The sequence below is a fragment of the Amia ocellicauda genome, chromosome 8, assembly GCF_036373705.1.
Source record: "Amia ocellicauda isolate fAmiCal2 chromosome 8, fAmiCal2.hap1, whole genome shotgun sequence".
NCBI classification, from domain to species: domain Eukaryota; kingdom Metazoa; phylum Chordata; class Actinopteri; order Amiiformes; family Amiidae; genus Amia; species Amia ocellicauda.
The window spans coordinates 37,835,295-37,857,994 of record NC_089857.1 but is presented as its reverse complement, the minus strand read 5'-3'; the positions used below and the strand labels follow the sequence as shown (position 1 = coordinate 37,857,994).

The 22,700-nt window shown below is 37.4% G+C and overlaps 1 protein-coding gene across 1 annotated transcript in view; it reads left to right on the top strand.

Moving 5' to 3' along the window:
- dtwd2 (DTW motif tRNA-uridine aminocarboxypropyltransferase 2) overlaps nt 1-22,700 on the top strand; it is a 47,272-nt gene that overhangs the window by 5,158 nt on the left and 19,414 nt on the right. Inside the window, exons 2-4 of the mRNA XM_066711306.1 lie at nt 14,207-14,297; nt 15,828-15,922; nt 20,998-21,190. Of these exons, the coding sequence (XP_066567403.1) occupies nt 14,207-14,297; nt 15,828-15,922; nt 20,998-21,190 (379 nt within the window). The remainder of the gene's footprint in view (nt 1-14,206; nt 14,298-15,827; nt 15,923-20,997; nt 21,191-22,700) is intronic.

The following is a 22,700-nucleotide window of genomic DNA, read 5'->3' as shown; positions in this document are numbered from 1 at the left end:
TTCAAAATTGTTCATATTCAGGCATGTTTTGTGAACCATGTACTGTTTTGATAAAATCAGATGTCTCAAAAATACATAAATCAATGAAGTAGGAGCATTGTTGTATGTAAATATGTGAGTCTATGAAAATCAAGACTGTAATTCATGCAGCTTAAGGGGAGAAATTGAAGCGTTCCTAAATTAACCTGCATAGAATTTGCTTGCATTTTCCCTCCTTTTCATTGTGTTCCTGACAGCCATTCTTAAAGGGAATGAAGGTCAAATGTTAGAGTGGTCTTGTTTATAGACCAGCTTGACGTTGTAGTAGTATTGACAAACCTGTCAGTCCTGAGTAGTTGAACCATGCTGCCTGTGCTGTACTGTGAAACCAATGCAATTCCTAGCAATAAAGTCAGTTTCTTTTATTTTTGGAGAGAGGACCCTGTGGTATATTAGATTTTCCCATTAGTTTTGCTATGAAGATGCTTTGTGTTTTCGGCGACTCACTTGTTTTCCTCTCTTCAGTTTGATTACTTTGACATTTATTTTCATTTTGTATACTTCCGTCTCTATAATAGTTGCAGGTCTTTGTTGTTATTTTAAGATTGTATCATGTGAAGTGCGTAAAACAGAAATCCACACCACCAACTCCATTACTTACTGTATTCCTCTGTTCCAGTGAAAGTAGTCAATATACAACTGTGCAGTCCATAGGTGGAATTATATGCTTTATTTACACCTATGTGGGCAAAGTATTTGTGATCCTTCCAACAGTGTGATCACAGTAGCAGTTACATGGCTGAAGGATCTCAGATTTTCTACAGGCCAGTACCGTTAGGTCAAGCCCGCACCCTACTAAGCTTACAAAGCCTGAGAAAACTATCATCCATTGTCCTGTTGGAGAGAGTGCAGAAACTGCTGATGTCTGATTTAGGCCTTGTTCTCAGGAGACTTGAAGAAGTGTCCAGAGATGATGCATACTATAGGTAATTGCCCAATATAACATCCTGCCCCTTAATCTCTTTAAGGATACAAATTGTATGGTGACCAGAAGAGGCTACATTATCTTCCGTAATGCTAATTAAGTCTGACTGTACAAGAGTACACAGTCTACAATCTGTCCCTTTTTAATTAAACTGTTGTCAGTCTTTAAGAATATCAAAACTATCCTTGTGAAATGAAAAGATTTGTTGAAGAGCCTCTATCTACATGTTATTTAGATAATATAATAATAAAGAAAATCCTACCAGCATATAAAGTTCATATCCAATATATATCATATGTAAATTAATATATTGAGTCCGTCTGTCCCCAAGACTTAACTCCAGGAGCCGAAGAGGCCCAATTGCATTGAACATATAGTATGTAATGTGCTAATATCAAGGTTTATTAATATAATCTAACAACCCATGCGGGCATTCATAAAATATGAATATTTCACTGGAGTTGTCTTTTTTCTCTTTCTTTTTAATTTCTCTGTGTGGAGGTAATGAATGTCTCCACTGTTTATTACCATCATCATCATTAGATTCAGACGATTCAGGAGCAGACGGGCAATATATTTAGATCTAGCCTGAAGTTAGTATTTGCACTCTCGAACTCTACGTACCCGAGTTCAGTCGGTAAAACAATTATCGCCATCCCTTTGCATAGCTAGTAAAAGATGGAGGATGTTAGCAGCAAGGATGATCCAGATATGGTCTTATTAGAAACCTGGCCATTACACTAACAGCCCTCTCCATTTTCTTAGTTGTGACCTTTCTGTGTGATTCATCTGTGGCCTAATCAGTTTGACTGGCATGGACTCGACCTGTTTGGATCCCCGACAAATTTAATGACAGGCCAGTGACAGAGCATGGCCCTTGACTGCTGGGGATGAGCGTTGTGACAGGAGTCTCAGCTGGCATTATTCAGCCCCGTCCCCCCGCCCATGACTAACTGTATTCATCTATAGGGTGTCAGTGTCTTTTGATCAGTTCCTTCTGTTTTAATTACATTAGCCGTGATTTTGCTTGCCTTCTGCAGACACATCAACCACACACAAAGTGCAGGCAGAGCATATCCACCTAAATTAGGCTGTGCTGAGCTGAGTAGGACAGACTCCTGATGAATAATTAAAAAGATGAGATGTCCTTGACATTAGCATGTTTTAAGGACATTATTTGATGGCAGTTGGTAAAAACAGTTTATAGTGTTCTTCATACTGAAAGTAGGTCACTGTGCAATGAAAGATTCAGTTTATATCTGATCCGAAAGATTGCATTGCTCTGAAAAGCACACTCTTTTTTTTTCCTTCATGTGCAAAAATAAACAGTGAATGATCATTTCACGGTTTATCTTGTTTTTAACCCAGTATTAATTAAACCAGTAGAGAAAAATAACTTTCCATATCAAAGGAAAATTATCTGATTTGTTGCCATGAATTCCTCTTAATTGTATGAGGAAATTTCTCATCTTTCAAAAGAAACATAGTCAATCTGTTTTACTACCGTTTTACTAGGGTTACTTTCATGGCACTGTTACCCTTATTATGGGATGTACATTCTTGCTGCAGACATCTTCCAGATCCAGAGCATTAACTAATTGAAATAGGAGACCCACATGAACATCTGGGAAAAGGTAACTGATTGGCACAGCAATTAGCCGCTTTTAGTTTGAATGGTGAGCCTGAGATAGGGTAGACGAGGGGCAAATGAGTTACTTTGGTTCCAAGGAAGAAGATAAAACGTAGTGATCATGTATCCATAATTACCTTTGACAAATTAGGGTATTCAAGGAAGTCATTGTTTCACATCATTGAATGAAGATCCCCATCAGCACTAAAAACTACAACCTGGGAGATTTGCAAACAAAAGCGTCCAAGTGGAGGAGAGAAAAGAACAAAAGGGAGAGGGAATGATCGCTCGAGTCTCCGGGGAATTGATTCCTAATCAGCGGACGAGATACTGTGTAGAGTTTTTGTTTCAGATGAAGCGTCCGTCCTTAATTCCTAGATTGGGTACTAAACCATAAATGTGTTCACAGGGGCAATGGAGAAGAATATTGTGTACAGATAAGAATGCTTAAACTTTTCAGCTCAGATAATACATTTAATTTAATAAGAACTTTGTTTGAATTATGTCTTTATTAAAACAAGGTGGTGGAAGAATATCATTGTATTCTTCAGCATCATGTGAAACCATCATTATAGTTACTTTGGAGAGAAGGTTTTTCAAGATGTTAATGATCCTAAAAACCACAACCAGACTAAACCTTAATTTCTTAAATCGGAGAGGACGAATGATTGCAGACTGCTCTCGGACCTATTGAAATGTTCTGGGAGAGTGAAAAAGATTCCATCAGGCATAAAACGTTCTGGGTGGCGATAAGAACTGCATTGGCAAAGTAGCCTAGATGTGTACTCTGCTAAAGCTGTGTGGCAGGTCTTGATAATCTTCAGATGTGATTGTTTACCAGGGGAAATATACTGATGGGCCTAGGAATCCTGGTTAGTTGGCTATGACATGGCCCAGATCTGAACCAGCAATGATGGGACTATAAGACCTAGTCTGCACTCTGTAGCCCAAGAGAATAATCTTTATATGCAGCTGCTCAGTGCGATGTGCTGTCTGGTCTTTTCAGTTGCTAGTGTATTGTGACTAGTTCAATTCATTTTTCCAAATGAAACCTGAAAAGCCGTTATGCTAGAATTGTCAGTTTTCATCTGAAAATGCCCGCCTGATGGATTATTTCATTATATTCTCTTAGACAAACACTGCTACTGAGATTTCACTTCGAAGGAGGAACCAAAGAAAGAAAATTAACCTAAGCAAACTGAAAAAACATGAACAAATTGTTTCATTTTAATTTTCAAAGAATTTTCAGATCAACAAATGTATACTTTTGGCTGAAACTCACAGGTATTACATTAACATCACTGCAGTACAGGAGAAATCTGTTTTGAAATGTATTCAATTTGTTCTTGATATAATTTCTTAGATACAACAAATGTCAGGTACACAGACGTGGAGGTTTATTGTATGCTATTGGGTCAGGTGTTGCTCTGAATCCGATATACACACGAAGATGACCATACGATATGACATGTTATCCCTGCAGCATTAGAAAACTATGGAAGGAGAAACATTTTAAACCATTTTCCAGAAATTGGAAAGGGCACAAGTCTAGCTGAATTGTAAATAGGCTTGATATGCAGTTTAATGTCTGGCAGGTTCAGCTGTAGCCTGGACAGCCATGTGGTTTGACTGCTTCCTTCCAGTAGGCACTGGAGTTTTATAGCCAGCCTGGTTTCTCTCAGTGATGGGATCATAGTCTTGTCATCCTAGTCCTAAGCTTTCAGTACCTGTCTGTAACAGTTGTGTGAAATATTGAAGAATCTAATGGATTAACATTCCCAAAAAGCACACTCCCTTTGGGATTATGTGCTGCTATATCAAGGTTGGCGATTACAGCAAATGCTAACCAAGCCTGGTATAAATTACTGGCATATAAAGTTGATGTATTTCGTATTTGAAATGCATGCTTACATGACAGTACATATGCTGCGTATTACAGTTAACCATGTGAAATGCCTTTTTCCCCTCTTATAAGGGGTTACACCACCATTTTGTGCACATGTCCAAATGTCACAATCACAGAGGCAACCATTCTACATCTTACTTCTGTGTCAGCTTTTCTAAACTCATTTCCCTCTTGTGCAGTCGGCAGAGGTTATACGGAGTCAGTCAATATAATCGCTGTGCTGTTCCGGCCTTCTCCTGATCTTAATGAAGATCAATGTCTTTTGTAAGCAATAAATATTGGTGAAGAACAGAAGTTGTAGACAGAATTCTAAGTGCACCTAGGATTAACCTTAACTTACTGAGTTACATGGCTGATTAGATTTGTCTTTAAACGGGAATTAATATTTTATTAAGCACCTCTTGGGGTGCGTGTGTGTGAAAAAGAAGTCGCTGTGCTATTTCTGGGATTTTGCATTGAAGTCTTGGAGGCACCTTCTCTCGGTCTGTTCTGGTTATTGTCTACTGAGGTGCACTGACAGTCATGAATTTCCTATGATATGAGGAAGTTGTGACTTTGCTTATTGGATGTAGGCCAAACAGTATGGAAAGAGCTATACCTTGCTTGGTTTTCAGCATGCATACACTTGAGTCTTTTAAAAGAGATATCCCTGGATATACATCTTTATTTCTTGAAGTTTATGCCTAAATCTGCAGACATGAGGAGAATCTCTCTGGGAGTCTCGGCGTATCGCCCTCTTTACCACCAACAAACACGCAGACCACTTTAGCTACATGCACAGCCTGCACTGTGCTGTTCATATCACAAGATAAGCAGGCAAATTGCTTTTGCTGAAAAAATGTGTTTACTTTGTGCAGCACATTTAAAAAAAAAAGGCCTAAATGTAGCCTGTATCATTATCTCTAATGAGGAGACAGCCAAAATGGCTTTATTACATGCAATATTGGTAATAAGAGTAAAAACTGTGTAGGTATTGACATTTTTCCATTACAAATAAAGGTGGAAGAATGTGGTTATATCTGGTTGCAGTGAGGAAAAGTCTTTTGGATATGTCACACTGCTGAATGCATACTTAAGTAATTGTAAGCAGGTATTAGGTTAATTAAAGTTACACTTTGGAATGAACTGTCGTTAAGATGATCTGTCATTAGAGGTAGAATTATTGTTGGCTTTTCTGTATACATTAGTATAGCTGTACAACCCCCAACCCCCCCCCCTCCCCCCACACACACCCCAGTTTGCATGTTGCACATTGTTTAGCTGTACCTGCTGATAAAACTGTAGTGAAGCATCTTTCTTGCTTCCACTGAGCTCTCTTGCCTGCTTACCTGACCTTCTCTAGGACTTGGTCTCTGATTGGATACATGCCTTGGGCCAATGGACACAGACCCTGTCTAGTCAATGTCAACAATAGCTCATTGTCTTGATATGATTATGTCATGTTTTGCAAACTCTAACTCTCTGTAGTTGCAGACAGTTGACTTAATATTACTAAGGCCAGCACAGCTCTTAGCAGAATTGTTGTTTTTGCATCTAAAAGAGCATCCTATGCACCTTTTCAGCAGTTTTGTGCAATTAAGTTGCTTTTGGTTTGCATCCACAGAGCCTGTTCCTTCCGGTACAGTACAGACTTTGATATTTAAGATTAGTTTTTCTTTTGTGGCTGCCAAGTAAACAGACAGTCTTTGCAAGGGATGTGGCCTAATGCTAATTTGCTGTTGTACAATATTTAGTGTTTGGGATGCATGTTTATCTGAGGAGACGAATAGAGTTGATCTAAAATGCAGTGCGCCAAAGCTCTTTAATCGGTTGGCCTTGGTTCGACTGCCATAACAATACCTTTCTGAGTATGCTTTTGTTCTCCACCACAGACTATTAGGAGCCTGCATCGCATTAAATATATAAATATCATGATTCTGAAGTCATCTCCATGCTTGCATTATTCACATTTCTTTTAAATTAGGTTCCCAACAAATTAATTTCCCTTTCAATTTGTATTCAAAGCAGCAGCAGTTTGTCATTTGTTCTTGCTAATTTTAATAGTTATCTTTTTCCATTTACTCAACCATTCAGTATCATTTCCAGCAACACAATTATCTTATAAATGTCTTAATATGTGTGTTCAGAATCAGATACCCGGTAAGTAAAGTAATGTACCATTTCAATTATGGCTTTATTTGTTGAATATGTGTCCCTCTCCTAAACACTAGGGGGCAGTGTTGAAATAGACAAAACTGAACCCGAGATCCCCATTAGAATGTATCTGGGCAGCAGACAAGGCCTCCTGCTACAGATGTTGTATTATCTGCATGATAACAACATGGGCACTTTATCTGCTTTCCCCTTGCATGCAAAGGGGATAATCTACTGGTGAATGAGAATATCTCAAGGCACCATTTTTTAAATTGGGTAGATACATAAAGTTACTGAATGTTGAAAGTCAGGTTTATTTCACTGTTGCTCAGAGCTCCTGTAGCCCCATGAAAGTTGCTGAGGGCAGGCTTTGCTGTGATTTTTTTTTATTGGTAGTTTCTAATTGCTCTTGCTGTGGTATATGGGGTGATTCAAGAGTCCAACTGATTTTGAAAAATAAATTCCTTTAGATCACCTGGTTTATCTCACTGTGGTGGCGTTCCAGACTCCTGTTTCTTTTTATTGGTTTCTTGGGGGGTTTGGCACTGTGCTTCATGCAGGTCACATAACTGCGAAAGTACATTGGACTCATCCATTGTAGTTCCTTTATTTTCTTTTTAGTCCTTCACTTTTCTCAACATGTTCATGCCTCTCTGTTTCCTTGTGATAACTCACTGGTGTCGTACTACTTCTCCCTTAAGGCATAATTTATCCCAAAAACCTGTGAAAGCATAATTTTCACTTAATGATGTCTATCACAAACTTAGAGCTAGTTGTTGTATTCATGCAGGGTCTTTGGTGTTTTGAAGTGTTTTTGCAGTGGTAGTATTTCAAAGCCTGCAATCTTGTAAGGGGAGTGTTCCTTTGCTTGTATTACACGCTGACAACTAGTAATTTTAAGATCAGACACAAGACAAAAGAGCTGGTTAGTTCCAATGTACATTTGATGCTATTTGATAAGCTTTTTTCCCCTGCACAGTTGTGAATCAATGTCTGCATATACCCTTTGCAAGTATTGATAATTAGAAACTATCAATTTAGACATGGACATTTGCAATCAACAACAACAACATTTGATATAACTCTGTAGAAATGATTTAAATTATGGATCTTTTGCAAAATAGCCACGAGAAACTACCCAGGTCACTTCACAGAAAACTATAATCTGGAGGTGTTTTTAATGGAAAGATTAAAGCACAAAATTGGCCATGGTTAATTACAAACATAAGACAGACTAGCAAAAATAGAACAAAGAATACTGACCATTTTAACATATTTGTTTGAAAAGTACTTTTCTTTCTGTTCTGTATTGTACCATAATCTCCATCTCTCAGAGAGACAGTAACCTCACGGTGATGGACTGATTTAATGGGTTAGCGAATACAGGCAATTTAAAAGCATCATGCTGCTTTGTTTCATAAGGGTGACTAAGAATACAGATGAGAGCGAGAGCCTGCACACACGTTTGGTTACCTGGCTGTGATGACGTAGATAGACATTTAGTTCAGATATAAATCATGGTAGTGTACAGACTCTGCATTTGTTTTTAAATGAGTAGAATTCTTACCAACAATGTTTCTGTGTACAAAAGGAAAGTGATTTTCAGTCATGATATAGATGCAGGTGACAGATATCATGCTGTAAATCTGCTGTCACGCAATGATTTAACAAGCATTGTATGAAATGTCTCGAGGAACAGCCTGAATTTGAACTTACTGAAGTTGTTGTTGTTACATTGTTTTCTTGATATATCATGTCTTTGCCGTTCCACAGATCCTATTGTGTTACCTACAGAAACTATGATCTGACAACATAGACAATACTGTTATTTTGCTTACATAAACTGCTATTTAGAACGTTTTTGCTGAACCTCTTAATTTATAGCGAAAGGGATTTAAATAATATTGGAAATGTGGGGTTATTATTAACATCATTTTAGAACATATTTTCGTATATTGGAACAAATGATGGTATATTTGTAATATGTAACCATGATTGAAGCGTAGATTAGTTTTTTCTACACAATTATAGATATTTTGACATCTAGCCTAGATAAAATATGTATGATTTAAAAATGAAAAGTAAACGATTCTTTCATCTTAATTGGGTGTGCCTTTCTTTTCACTTAATTTTTTGGTTGGTTAGGAGAGTGACACGTATGTTTTAACCCCCTTGGATAGCTAACATCTGGGGATTTTCTGGTAAAGCGAATTGAGACTGCTGTGTATTTCCATAGAACCACTGGTATCCTTTATCCTGTTGGTCATTTATTGCAAACGTTACCATGCCCACTACGCATAAATAAGGAAAAAAATGGTTCATGAGGGACTTACTGGAGCCACTTTTTTGTGTCTTGATTTATATGTTCCCCCCAAAAAAATTCCCTGTACAATGAGAGATTCTAAAGTTTCTGCATGACTGTGCAGCCATTGTTACTCATCTGAGAGAAAAAAAGGCTTAGACATGACCAAAGTCTCTGGAAACTTCCTTCTGGGAAGGAAAAAAAAGTTTTAAAATCTCTGTAAGCATGCAGAGAGAAAGCTTCCTTAATATGCTGGTAGAGAGGGACAGGGGGGTCACTTGTTTTAGGTCCAAAGGGAAAACAAAATACAATTTCAGTTATCTATCCAGCTATTCTAATCTAAGGACATCAAATGATAACATAAAATGCTATAGATGAATACCTGCATGTAAAGCAAAGGGTTTGTAACTTAAAAAAGAACAGCTGTACATCATGTTAAGGTTAACTTTTGCCTTTTCAAAAGTCCCATTGGAAACCAAGACTTTTGAACCATCTGCTGGGCCTGAAGGCAACATTTTATTCATAATTCACGGAATTCTTTCTTTTCTCTTGCTTCTGCGTTTCCCATATCCTCTGTCTGAGGAAGGGGTGAAAATGATTATATGCACCAGCGTTTAAGTTTTAATTCAGTGTGCTTCAGCCTTTTGATACTTATGTGGTAGAAAGGTTATAAATCTTAATCTGATGCCTCACATCGCTGACATTAAAAGTACAAATCCATTCCCCAAGAACTGAGTGTTTGTTGTTTTTTCCATCGAGAATGGTCTCAGTGTGTCTCCCTCCCCCCACATGCTAGAACAGAGGATTGGAGGGAGAATTGTATTTCTGCCACCAACCCCCCGATGCTCTCTTTACCTGTTGAATTTCTCCGTGGATGTTTCCGCACTATTGAGCCGTGGAGAATGCAGCTCAACCTGAGTGATCTCCTCCCGGCCTCAACAGGAGCCCACTTAGTGTGACATGGTGAGGCCAATCAACACAATCCCCATTGCCCCCCCACCCTCCGGAAGGAAAGAGGCCAGTTTGTGCTCCCTGCAGGTTTCAGTCAATAGTGGCAGCTTTGAGCATGGAGAAGCTGTGAGGGATATAATAGCAATTCTGTATTTTCCGAATATATCAATATTGCTTTTTTTTTCTCTCCCAAATTCAATATTTACATTTGGCAACCGAGGGATTAAAGAACACTGACTAAGTCTCGGTTAATTATGATCATCTCTATTGAATTCAGCCTCTCAGAGTCATGTTTGTTACCACATCTCTTTGATCTCACCCTTTAAGAGATTTCAGGAGCTCTAAATAAAACCACCCACCTCCCCACTCCTTCCTATTTCATCCTTCCAGTGATCTGAGTTACAATGTAGTGTGAGTTTTGTGGAGACGCAGTAAAACAAGAGCCCAATTATTTCAACACGAATGACCAGGGCTCTTGAGTATCATCGGCACAACTTCTGTACGTAAAGCATCTCTGTCAGTATTTACCCTGTGCCTAATGGTTAGCTTAACTAAAAAACAAATTATTGATTAGAGTAGCAACCCCCTTCAGAATATGAATTTAGATTTATGGCACTTAGTGTTGCATATGATCGGCTTGGTCATTTAGCTAAGTGATGCTTTGCCAATCAAGTGCTGTCACTAGGTAACTGTTTGATAAAATATGCATTAGTATCGTGCCGCGGAACACCACAACAGAATGATTTGTTGTGTTCTTTGTTCCCCTCAGGACCCAGCATGGTAATTTCCTTCTTGTCCATGTAATTAAAAGCCTTATCGGACAGGGGCTCATTCTGAGAGGAGCATGCCATACATATGCAGGCAATAGCTTTAATATGTAATTGCCGAGGAAAAGCAGAGATTCGCATTGTAATCCTTTAGCACAGAGATACTCACATTAGAAAAAGGAGCAGATTTTTGTCCTGGGAAATCCTCCTGATACGAGTCTAGTGGGAGGTAGGCAGATAATACGGTGCTGCACTATTTGATTTCTATAGCAGACATATTAAGGTAGTTATTATTTTTTATGGTCAATTCAGTAGTACAGATATGCTTTATACTCTCAAAAATAGGACACGAGTATGCAGTATGAGGTGTTATTCCTACATTATAATCTTAAGTTATAGGCCTACATGTGCAATTCTTAATTCCCCCCCTTTAATTTACTGGTTAGGCAATGGTTCTGTAGGTCTGTGGCTGTATTTAACCTGAATAAACATTTTACAGTTACAGTTACTCGCCCACACAATGACCTAAACACATTCTCTATTAGTGACCTAGCCACAAAATGTGTCGTATGGGACAAATGTGTCATACAGGGAAAAAAAAAGGGTTGGATAGGACAAAAGTGCAGCCTCATCTTTGGACCACATAAAATAACACAGTTTAATTTAAAGGTTTATGAAGCTTTGCCACTGTGACCCCCTGTTTATATCCGCCACATCCATTGGCTAATTATATCCTGTCCTCACTTTATCAAGCTATTTTTGTGTAGATTTTGATCTGATTGAGTTGAGCTCAGCTGCAGCCCTGTCTGAAACCAACTGAGTAATATAGTGTGTCCTGCAAATCTGTAATTAAGGCTCAGACCCGAGTCAGGCTTTATGCTGGACTAGGGTTAAGGTTAAGCCTTCCATTGGTGTTAGGTTTGTGTTTCTACTGGCTAATCTCAAATGTGTTGAGTGTTATATTGTGTATAGTTTCAGATTTGTATGCTGATGAGGTTTGGTCTTCTGGTGATCGGCCAGATTGTGAGACCTATCCAATACTTACCGACTGAATTATTAAATGAGAACTGATATAGTAGGTGAAATAGCAGCAAACCAGAAGGCCTGACTCCTATGTTGCATAGGTGGTCTGTGCTCTGTACCAGCAGGGAATGTGTTGTATGGCAACCTGTAAATAGCCTGTCAATCCTTTCCCTTCAACATTAAAGCATACAATCTATTGCACTCAAGCTTGGCTTCTGCAGATACTATACATGTTTGCATGTTGGCTCATTGTTCCTCTCACATGGCACTTTGCAGTTGCTGCTATGTTGTCTACATAAGAGGAGATTTCTCCTTTGTTCTTCATTTGGCATCCATCCAGGTCCTGATTTAACAAATCCGTGCTGCGATTAGAGTGCCTAAGAACATTTATTTTTGATGTCACGTCCTGACAGATGGCAGCAAAGAGCTTGGTGTGGTTCCCCACCACCTTTTCTGCTAATGCGTTCAGCTCCTGGTCAAGTGTAGTACCCGGTTCAGTGCTGTGTCGTGTGGAAATCGGTTCCATGTGCCAGTTGGAGGGCAGATATGGCTCCCACTCTCCTTTCAGTAGATCCCAGAGGCACACAGTAAGTGACAGAGATCACTGTTGTGCAGCAAATCAGGGAACTATCCCTTGATTGTATACCTCCCACTCAGATAATGTTGTCTGTCCACTGGATAGTCCTGAAAACAGTTGGCAACCATTTATTTTAATCCTCTAGGAATCACATCTGCATTCCAGTCAGGTGCTTTTACTTTGAAATTTGTGACATCGCTAAGTGAAAAAGGGGATCAATATTCCCTTAAATTAGTGTCTATATCCCAGCTAGAGAACACAGTATTACAATATGACTTTATGGCTGAATTTCCTTTGTCACAAAGGAGAAAGAACATGAAAAAAACACTATTAAATTCCTGTTTAATTAACTCAAAGCATTAATTCAAAGTAGCTTGCTATTGTCAATGAGGTTCAAAGTATAAAAGGTACACCTAAATTATTGCCTATGAATAGCACAGACGAGAACTTTCTTCCCTATAATTTATCAAACTGAACCAGACGAGTTCATGTCCTTTGAAGACATTCAGTCTATCTGAGTCGGGGTTATTTCTTTTAGTTAGAGAAGACGAGCGTACTCAAATAACAATGGGTCTTGGATTGAATATCGTTGCTTCTTGGCAAGGAGCAAATTGTACAAACTACTAGCAGTAATTTCTTTTAAATACTGTGATAAAACAATAACAGTTAATTACTTTACAAGCAATGTTACTTATAAAAGATGCCAAATCAAATGTTCAAGAACACAGGTATATTTTGATCAAATGTTTTAATGTATTATAGGTTTTGTTATTGTATATGTTGATCAGGTAGCAGGGAACCAGCTTTCAAAATGAAAATGTCTGACACTCCTGTAAATCTTAATTATTCACAATGTTTCTTTGCTATGGAACTCGTCAGTTTCTCAGTTCATCTTTTCACTGAGGGTGTCTCTACAGATGTTTCTCCTAGGTATCATGATTCATACACTTCAAGTTCCTGTGTTGTAGAGCAGGAAATGTTTGGACTTTTCTCATTGCTGTTTTGAACCTGCCATAGTGGAATATCCTACTTCCCTTACGTAGAGAAATGTCCCTATATGCGCCATTTTGAAAGTTGTAAGGTCAAGCAAGGTGAACCTGAACGATGACAACAGAAGCCCTTTATTTGTATTATATAATTTAAGTTGTACTAAAGGAGAACAATGCTGAATCTGTATTTTAAAAATGAGAAATGTTTAAATTATTGAAGAAGGCTGTGCAACTGTTTTATTTGTGCAATAAAAGCTACAGCATGAATCTTGTCATTGTATCTTTATAAGCCTTTTAGTGCTGAATAATATACTTTTTTAAGGGCAAATCTGATAACCGAAAAAATCTATTTCATTTTTTTGGCATGCAATTTTGTAGAGAATATAAAATGCCATTCAGAGTTTCTTTTAATCAATATAATAGGATGGCATATAATCCTGTGGATTCTCATCTGTAGGCTCGGTCTTTGAGAAAAGAATAAAAACACTTGATAATTTTAAACATTTGAACACTGTTTAAACATGAAACAGATTGTGGGTTTCAAGATTAAACAAATGTGCATCAGGAAAAGACCTGTATACTATTATTAAAAGAAATATCTTTGAAGGTGATTGATGGTATGTATATTACTGCAGTCACTGTGTTATTCCCTTAAACACAAACCACTTCAAACACAAAAAGGGAATTCCCCAGGCTTATTATTATTTGTTTTACTGTAAAGCCTTTTAATCTGAAGTATGATTAAAACTATATATCTCAAAAATGAAGTAGATCTTTATTGCTCTGATCCAAATGGACCCTTTTCTTTTTCAGACAAGAATTCAACGTAGAGTTAGTGTCTTTCCAATGTGGGTCTAGGTCCCATTTTGTTTAGATATGTTTACCCATGTTTCTGTTTCAAATAGTTTTCAGACAACAGTGCTCTGATTTTACTGATCCATCCCTTTGACCTTTGTCTTCTCAGCCGCCCCCAGAAGGTCTGCCTGTGCCCTTTCCTCCCAGTCCAGCCGTTGGATGTCTCCACGTGTTTGTACATCGTTCAGCATCCAGCTGAGGTGAGTGAGGCTGTGGGAAGGGGCAGAGTTCGGCCTCCAAAAGGGAGAAGAAAACATCCAGGGAAATGGCTGGAGGATAGCCTCTCGATGCATCTGTGTCTACTTCCTCTGGAGCTTCCCAGTAAACTCATCAAGAGGTCATTAAACCTACATCTGCCCTGTTGTCCTTCCTTTACACACCACAATTATGCTGACTTTTTTATTGTCTGTGTAACTGCCTAAACTCTTATGGAGATGGCCCTGGGTTTTCCTGTGTGGTATTTCCTTCCTGGCCAATGTTGCTACAGCTAACCATGTCATGGTGTGTTTTGTTGTTTTTGTTGAATGACATTATTTAAAATACGAGTGTAAACAAAGAAAGTGTTTGTTAAAGTTGATATTTATTGGCCCGGGGGATACAAAATGTGGTAAGAAAATGTCATGCAGTACTCCTTAGGGATTTTGTTGTGAACAATGTTTTTTTTTTTTTTTTTTTTGTCAGAAGATACTAAAACTACAGTGAAGAGATATTCTTTTAAAGATAGGGATATTCCTTTTCAATTTGTATTAATGATGGACACATTTAACGAGAGATAAAACAAAACCATGTAGGTGAGATTAAAACAGGAAAAGATTGATGTAATACTGAGAAATAAATAATAAATAACTTCTAATGTTTGGCCAGTTTACAACCTGATTTGTGTTTGACTGTGACTCTACCTCCACAGCTGTGACTGGGCCTGTAAGAGTGCACTAGATTAACAACACAAGTATTTTCAATCACAATACATACTTATAACCCACATAATGCTGATTTTGTTTTGTATCTCAGCGATACTCAAAACTAGCTTACAGTAAACGGTGTTGAAAGCCTGGGAATTAAAATACCATTTTCATTGAGGAGTTATCGCCCCTAGATCTGGAAACAAATTTAAATACACTTAAGATCAATGTGTTCTGCCAGGGAAATGAGAGATTCATTCAGCCTCCATGGTTGCCCTCATTGTAATCCTCATGATTATTGCTGTTGTGTAAAAGCAATAATTTCTAGGCTAATGTTTTAGGTGCAATTTTTCTTGTATGTTCTGCTCAGAAGCATAGGGACTCACCATCTTGTGTGCATGCAGTTTCCATCACTTCATTCGGCATGCACCAATCTCCTCCCCAGCGGGAGAGTCTTTGGGCTGTGTGGCTAACGCTAATCCCCATGCTGATATCCATGCAGTCAGGATTGCTCCCACCCTCTGGCCAGCTGAGCTACTGTGTTTCACTAGAGAACAGCCTTCAGAGTCTTAATAAAGTCTGGCAGTGACTTCCAAAGACTCTTGTGTTGTTTGCTAGCGCAGTGTTTGTTTTTGTACCCTATAAGAAGTTCCGGGCCAGATTGACTTCTATCTTTGGGAATATGTGGTTGCCAATTATATGAGTTTGCGGAAGGCATTGCTGTTACAACTGAAAGTAATTGTGACTATTTTCATGTAAGTATATGCTGGATGACCGTTTTTTAAAGTATCAAGCTCACTTTTAAATACGTTTTGCCCTTTTGTTCAGGAGAGTCGAGTTCTGCGGACCGTTCCTCTTCTGGCGGCCTGCCTCCCCCCTGGAAAATGCAAAGTCTTAGTTGGAAGAAGGTTTAATGAGGACAGGTAAATGCACGAGTCAAAAACAACAAAATCAAGAGTATCACCATTTTGCCTGATGTCTTATTTACCTTATTCATTATGAAGTGTTTCTCATGTGCTCACAGCATGCTAATATTCAGAAGTTGCTCTGAAACAGGTTCAAATTAGATGAGCTACATAAACAATTCTTCTTTTCTCCACAATAATAGGAAAATGTGGTTCCCCCTCCTCTACTGACTCGTCTAGACTAAGTGATGAATGTATGGATGAAAAACTGGAGCCTCTAGGTTCAAAGGCATCCTGAGTTTAAGTGATAAAACAAGTGTATGTTTTTCATTTTACTAAAGTACTGTTAGTCGAAAGTATGAAAGAGTACAAAACTACATAGTATTTATTAAAAAATATTTTATAAAAACAATAAAGAGAGGGTTTTATTGGTTAAAACTCCCAGAGGGCAATACAAAGCAGATATCTGTAGATTACATATCAAATTTGGCTTGTAGAGTTGTAGTCCATATGTGGTGACTGTGTGTGTATAAGGCAGATGTTGTATCAATTACACACATTTCATGTTGTGTGTTGGTCTTATTACAGTTGATGGCTTAACAGATTCTTTTGATTCAACGTGCACCACCTGTAATATAATTTGCAGCCTGCAGAAAAGTATTAAACCCATCCACTTAATCAGCTAATCAGACCAATTCAGTTCAGTTGAGAGCTTAGCTAGAATAAAAGGCAGAACAAACTGCAGCCCTCCAGGACTTTTGTTTGAGACCCCTGAAATTAGGACACATCATTTGTGCTTATGTTGTTGAGACATGACACATTTTAGGCCACAGCACTTTATCTTAGCAAAGGACCTATCCCGAAAATGGGAGTTAAATGGAAAAATGTTGTCAGAGTATCTTTTTTGTTTGTTGTTGTTTTTTTTTTCATTTTTTTTTTTTCTTTCAAACCTACATTCTTGTCAACCCTGAAGTAAAATATGAAGTCTGATCACCAAGGAAATCAATATGATCTGCAGACACGCAGAAAGACCACTAATTTAGGAAATTGATAACAGACGATAATACAGGCTGGCTGTATTCAGCCATTGAGTAATATCAGCCACTAAAACCAGATGTGTGGGTTTGTGCCATCTGGATCAGGATTTCAAAGCTAACATTCATTTAGTTGGTTCAGGGTGGGCAACAAGAGCTGCCTAACATGAGGACTGGAAGGTAGATTCCAGCAAGAGTTACAAAAGAGAAAAGTTATACACAAAGGTCTAATGAAGTTCTTTGGTTTTTTCCAGATGCAATTCTGAGCTGTTCTTTTGTCAGTGTTTGCTAAACTGAGCACAACTGGCTGGTGAACAAAGGCCACTGTGAAGGCCTACCGCCGAGCTGCTTGTCATTTCTAATTCATTACTGGCTTTGGGGTTTCTAATTATCAGAGGGGTGTCAGAAAGATGCCCACAGACACATTATTAGCAATAGCTGATAGAAATTCTGAAGGGCAGACAAACGTCCACATGAGTGGCACCTGATCTAATCGTTTGTGTTTAAAAATTGCCACAGGTTTCATTATTGCAGGGTGGCATCTGTATGAAAGTAATGGTGCAGCCGGCGTGACTTGATGGTAGCACAGTTGTTTTTTATTTTTTCTGTTTCTTCTGTGGAGTTGACACAAATAAGGTGATACCCAGAGATTTTTTTTCTTTGACACTTTATTTGAAAGGATGAAAAGGTTTTGCTTCGTGAAATACCTTTGCAAGCATTTCCACCACAAGGGCACTTCTCCTGTCCAGTGACAAATAATTTCCATTTCAAAAGATGTACAGCACATCATAGGCATGACAATTTTAAGATTCAAAGGTGGTTCCATTTTATTTTCTAAACTGAATATGGTTACATGCATAAGAAAATGGCTCTATTTGTCTTTAATCTGAAACCTCCACTATGTGTTTTTAGAAATACCATTCTGACTGCAATACAATGCTTAGGAATAGGGGTACAGACTGTGCTGTGACTGTGTGTTGCCTGTGCCCATTTAAATTGATATTTCTTTTTAGAAAATGCAGACACAAATAAACAAAACCATATAAATGCCAAATTTATGTGCAGAACAATGCTACTACTTTCATATTATTTGGACCTTTGGTGTTGTACTTAGTGATTCCTATTAATACATGTAATGCCCCTGAAATGTGTCTTATTACCGCTAAACTGAATATGAATGATAGTCTAGAAAACAAAAATAAAATATATATGTATTCCCTTTAATTTCTATCTCTGCCTTCAAGTCTGCCTCACATTGTCCCAGATGTGTCTAATTACATCTCATCTTTTTGTTTGACAGTATATTGTATACAAGGGACAAAGGTAGCTCAATTCATATATAATTACTAAACTGATGCTGTAATTGCTCCTTATAAAATGAATGGTCCTTTATTAAAAAAGTGGGGGGAAAAACTATGCTGCTCATTGATTTATTCAAACCCACATCAGTGGTTATTGTATTTACTGCACTTCAACCTGGTGTGCTAGTGCCAGTGAACAAATGAAAATTAAAAACCCCAGGAAACATGATAGAGAAGCCATCTAGGCAAGCAGGTGGTTGATGAGATTAAAGAGAAGGACAGCCAGCTACACATGTGGTAAAAATGGCTGTGAGAAAGGTCTTTATATGATGCTGGTGGTAATTGGAGAAATAATAGAACTTCAAATCAATCTTATTTAATTTTCTTGGGGTGAAAAAAAACTTTCAACCAGTTATTGTAAAGTTGTTTGCAATATGTGCAGATGTGCAGTATGTAGAATATTACTGATCTGCTCTAAGTTTGTTTCTTGGAATACATATTCTGCTGATCATGGTACATTTTCATATTTAAAATATTACAATCTGTGTTCAGCCCAGTGTTGTTAAGAGTTTACTACCACAATGTCTTGTTTTAAATGTCTTGTTTAATTATTTGTACAGAAAATAATTTAACCTAATGTAAGTAATGGCTTTTAAGGGGCTCTCTTCTGAGTTTATATACATTATCTGAAAAAACGTAACCTTTTAAAATGAAATGCACATTTAAAATTTTTATTGAAATAGGATTAATACAGGGAATGTATATTCTCATGTGCAACTGGAAACAACTTTCAGTCATCAGCAATTTATACCTATGTCATATAAAGTAGGCTATACTATCAGACATATTGTGCAAGTACGTATGATCCCCCCCCCCAAATAGGATGGCCAGTTGCCCTTTAAATGTTCCTTGTGTAATCCATCTGTAAAAGTCTTTCAAACATCCTGAAGAATTTGTCTGATACTAGCTGTTGAGCTATCTTAAATTGACCACATTCTGCAACAGCCAGAGGGGAGGAAAGCTGTGAAATGAGAGGTGGATATGAGAAGACTCCTTAATGCTGAGGACAGAAATAAACAAATAACACTAATAATCGGATCGGATCGAGTCAGATCCCTGACAACATAGATTGTCCCTGTAGAGCAGTGTGATCTTGGCATAGCCCTGCAACTGTGAGGCTGTTCATTTTGTCTTAGGGGCTAGAATTAATACCATGAATGCCCTTCCTCTACCCTGAACCAGTGTGGTCAAATTATATGGAGTTAATTAAGTTTACCATTTAAACAATAGTACAGTTATCTAATGAGGATCGTAAAAGCTGAACCCTTTTTATCTTGGGTTCATTGGCTTGGTACCACACTGTGATTAGGTCTGAAGGGTGTTTATAAAAATGCCAGGGTTGTATGGGCTGCTAGAGGTGATCCTGATATTGAGGATTGTAACTTTGCAAGGAGAAGGCAATGAAAGTAGTCACCCTGGAAAGAAGGAACCAGTGACTACTGTTCAGTTTGCAAATACATTGCATAAAATCTATTTTATTATGCATTTGAAAATTAAGAATTACTTTTATTTAGGAATTAATACAGTAAAACTAAAAGAACCAACAAAAACATATCAGTTCTTGATTAAAATCTGTAATATATAATACACATTAATATAGACTTATTTGAGATAAGTTGTATTTACTTGTTGCAATTTTGTGTCATATCAACATTGTATCAGTTGTTTCTTTGTTATTCTATTATTACTCATTTCTAAATTGTGAACTGTTAATTAACCTTTAAAGTGGTTATCAAAAGTCCTTTTATTTTTTACATGAAAGTAAGATATACTTGAAAGTCCTACCATTTGTGTCCAGCGAAATTGGACACTTTTCACTCTCTAAAGCTTCTGGGATTGTCACAGCCAGTATTCACACATCATTCATGTGTAAAATCTTTCTTGATATCAATCAAACCAAACCAGCAAATAAACAAAAAAAAAACACTTGGAAAACTGCATGTAGCATCAGTTGGAAAAATATGTGCTTTTGTGTTTTTCTGTTGTCCAGTCCTCCAGTTTCCACAGTTTCCATACTTTAATTGAAAAACTTGAATGATATTGTAAAGTAAAGGGCCTATAGTTTTTCCATACCCTTGGCAAACTACTTTCCTGAAGTTAAGCATAAGCCCACAGAACAATGCACTGAATTATCATGGTATATTTTGTTCTAAATATGTCTGCTTGTAGATGATTAAACTTTTCCACTAGAGAATTCTTCAAAAGAAAAATGGAGCATAAATAAACTCAATCAATAAAAGTAACATTATTAGATGGATTATCATATAAATTAAGTATTACAGTAAATCCAGTAATTATAAATCATTGCTCATACTTCATACTCATTCATTTTAATCAGCATTAATTGTATTGGCTCATATCACTTAATGGTGAAATGTCACTTTTTCCTCCCAAAAGCCAGTAATATCCCATAACAGCCTCAGTAAATAAAGGTAATAAATAACAATAATTTAAATGTCATTAATATGAGTGACACTGTGGATTGTGTGCTGTTGTGTTACGTATAATTATCTACAACACTTAACATGATAATAGCATGTTGTCTGCACAAGAAGAATAAGTATGTTATTGGTAGGAATATGTTCAGCACCTGTAGAATAACTGTTCATGCTGGTAGGTTATTTGAATATTATGACCTGCTTCATCACAAGGTATGTGAGCCACCTATTGAAACTTTGTGTGTTTGTTTTTGTGGCAGGTATCCTGAGCTAGCTTCTGTGTGTCAAAACCCAGCAACTCTCATTTTGTATCCCGGGGCTGATGCAGAAAACCTTGAGGAGCTGGACTTGGACTCCTCATCTGCTGCTTATAACATCATTATTATAGATGGTACCTGGAGCCAGGCCAAGGATATGTTCTACAGGAACCCACTGTTTCGCCTGCCAAAGCAGGTGGGTATATTGTTCACGTACACTGGGAAGGAAAAATGTGGTGTTGTATTTAAGTCAAAGGGAAACAAAACTCTCTCTCTCTGTGCAATGTTTTCATTGAGAATTTAGTCACACCTCACTGCTGCACTCCCAGACACAGAGACTGCTTTTAAACCAGCTTTTAACTTCCAGTTCTGCTCCTGTTTTCTTAATGATTTCAATACAAACCTAGCTCAAGGTCAAAATAAATACAAATTACTATAATTTATCTGAAACAAAGATACAGGAATATGAAGTTTTTTCGTCTTTCTGTGACAGATATTGAATAATATCGTATAGAGAACAAATGAGTGACATCCCTTAGGGTTAAGGCAGCTCTGTAGCCAAAATTATATTGTGTTTCTAAAATCATGGGGGGATGTTTGCAATACATATCTGAAGCACAAAAACAGTTAATTATGAGTTAGTTAGTAGCTTGTCATTATTTTCGTTTGTTGTCGACTGCTCTTTGTTTTAATCTGAAATGTGCTGTACACTGTCAATTTCTATCTTGTTGCAAACATTTCATTTAAAACTGTGATTTAATAAGGACACAGGAAGAAATGTATCACCCAGTCATGGCTGATGAAAGTTAAGCAGATGCCACAAATGACCTTTTAGATATTACTGGTGGTCCATTAATTATTGAAGAAAAAGCTTTTTAAACACGACATCACACATTCCTTGTCTCGGCTAATTTTGCTCTCTTTTAAATCAGATGTATTGAGTGGTAGTTACCTCAAACCATGATAAAGATGTGACTGAGACTTTTCCTAATTAAATTAATGATAAAATGTCATTGCTGTGAGCAATATTTGTCCACCTCCAAGCTGTAAGGAGTTGGTCATTATTGTCTCTGCAGTTTACAGTGTAACATACATTTGCTTTTAAATGTTGGCTGGAAGTTATGCCAAAAATGTGAGTAAATTAAAAAATGATCTGTTTAAAGTAGGGGTAATTCAATATACATTTACATGATGGATGATAGAACCGCAGTTCTGTGAAGAGGACAGAGTGCCACCTGAGTTATTGCCTTTATATGTCCAAATAAGTGGAGGCCTGCTGGAAGAAACCCGTCTAGGTTTGATTATGATACTTTTAATAAACCAGAGGCAAAGTAGAGGGAGGCGAGGGGTCAATTTCAAACAATTTATTTTAAATTATTGTTTTGAAATATGAAACCAAATGCACTCTGGTTCAATTTTAAAATCGTATCATTGAAAGGCACTTTAAATCACATGTGCTACTGATATATTTACTGTTCACTTGGATTTTTAAATCCTTGCTAACTACATATTTTAGTAAATGCAGCACAGTTTTGTACCAGTTATAAATTCTACAGACTTCTAAAACCAGAATCAATTTACAGTGTAAAAACTAAAAAGTATTAGTTGTTACTATTATTATTATAGGGTTTTGTTACATACTGTACATATACAGTTCCTAAACACACGTGTGTATATATATAATGCTAATAGTGTAGTCTGTAGAC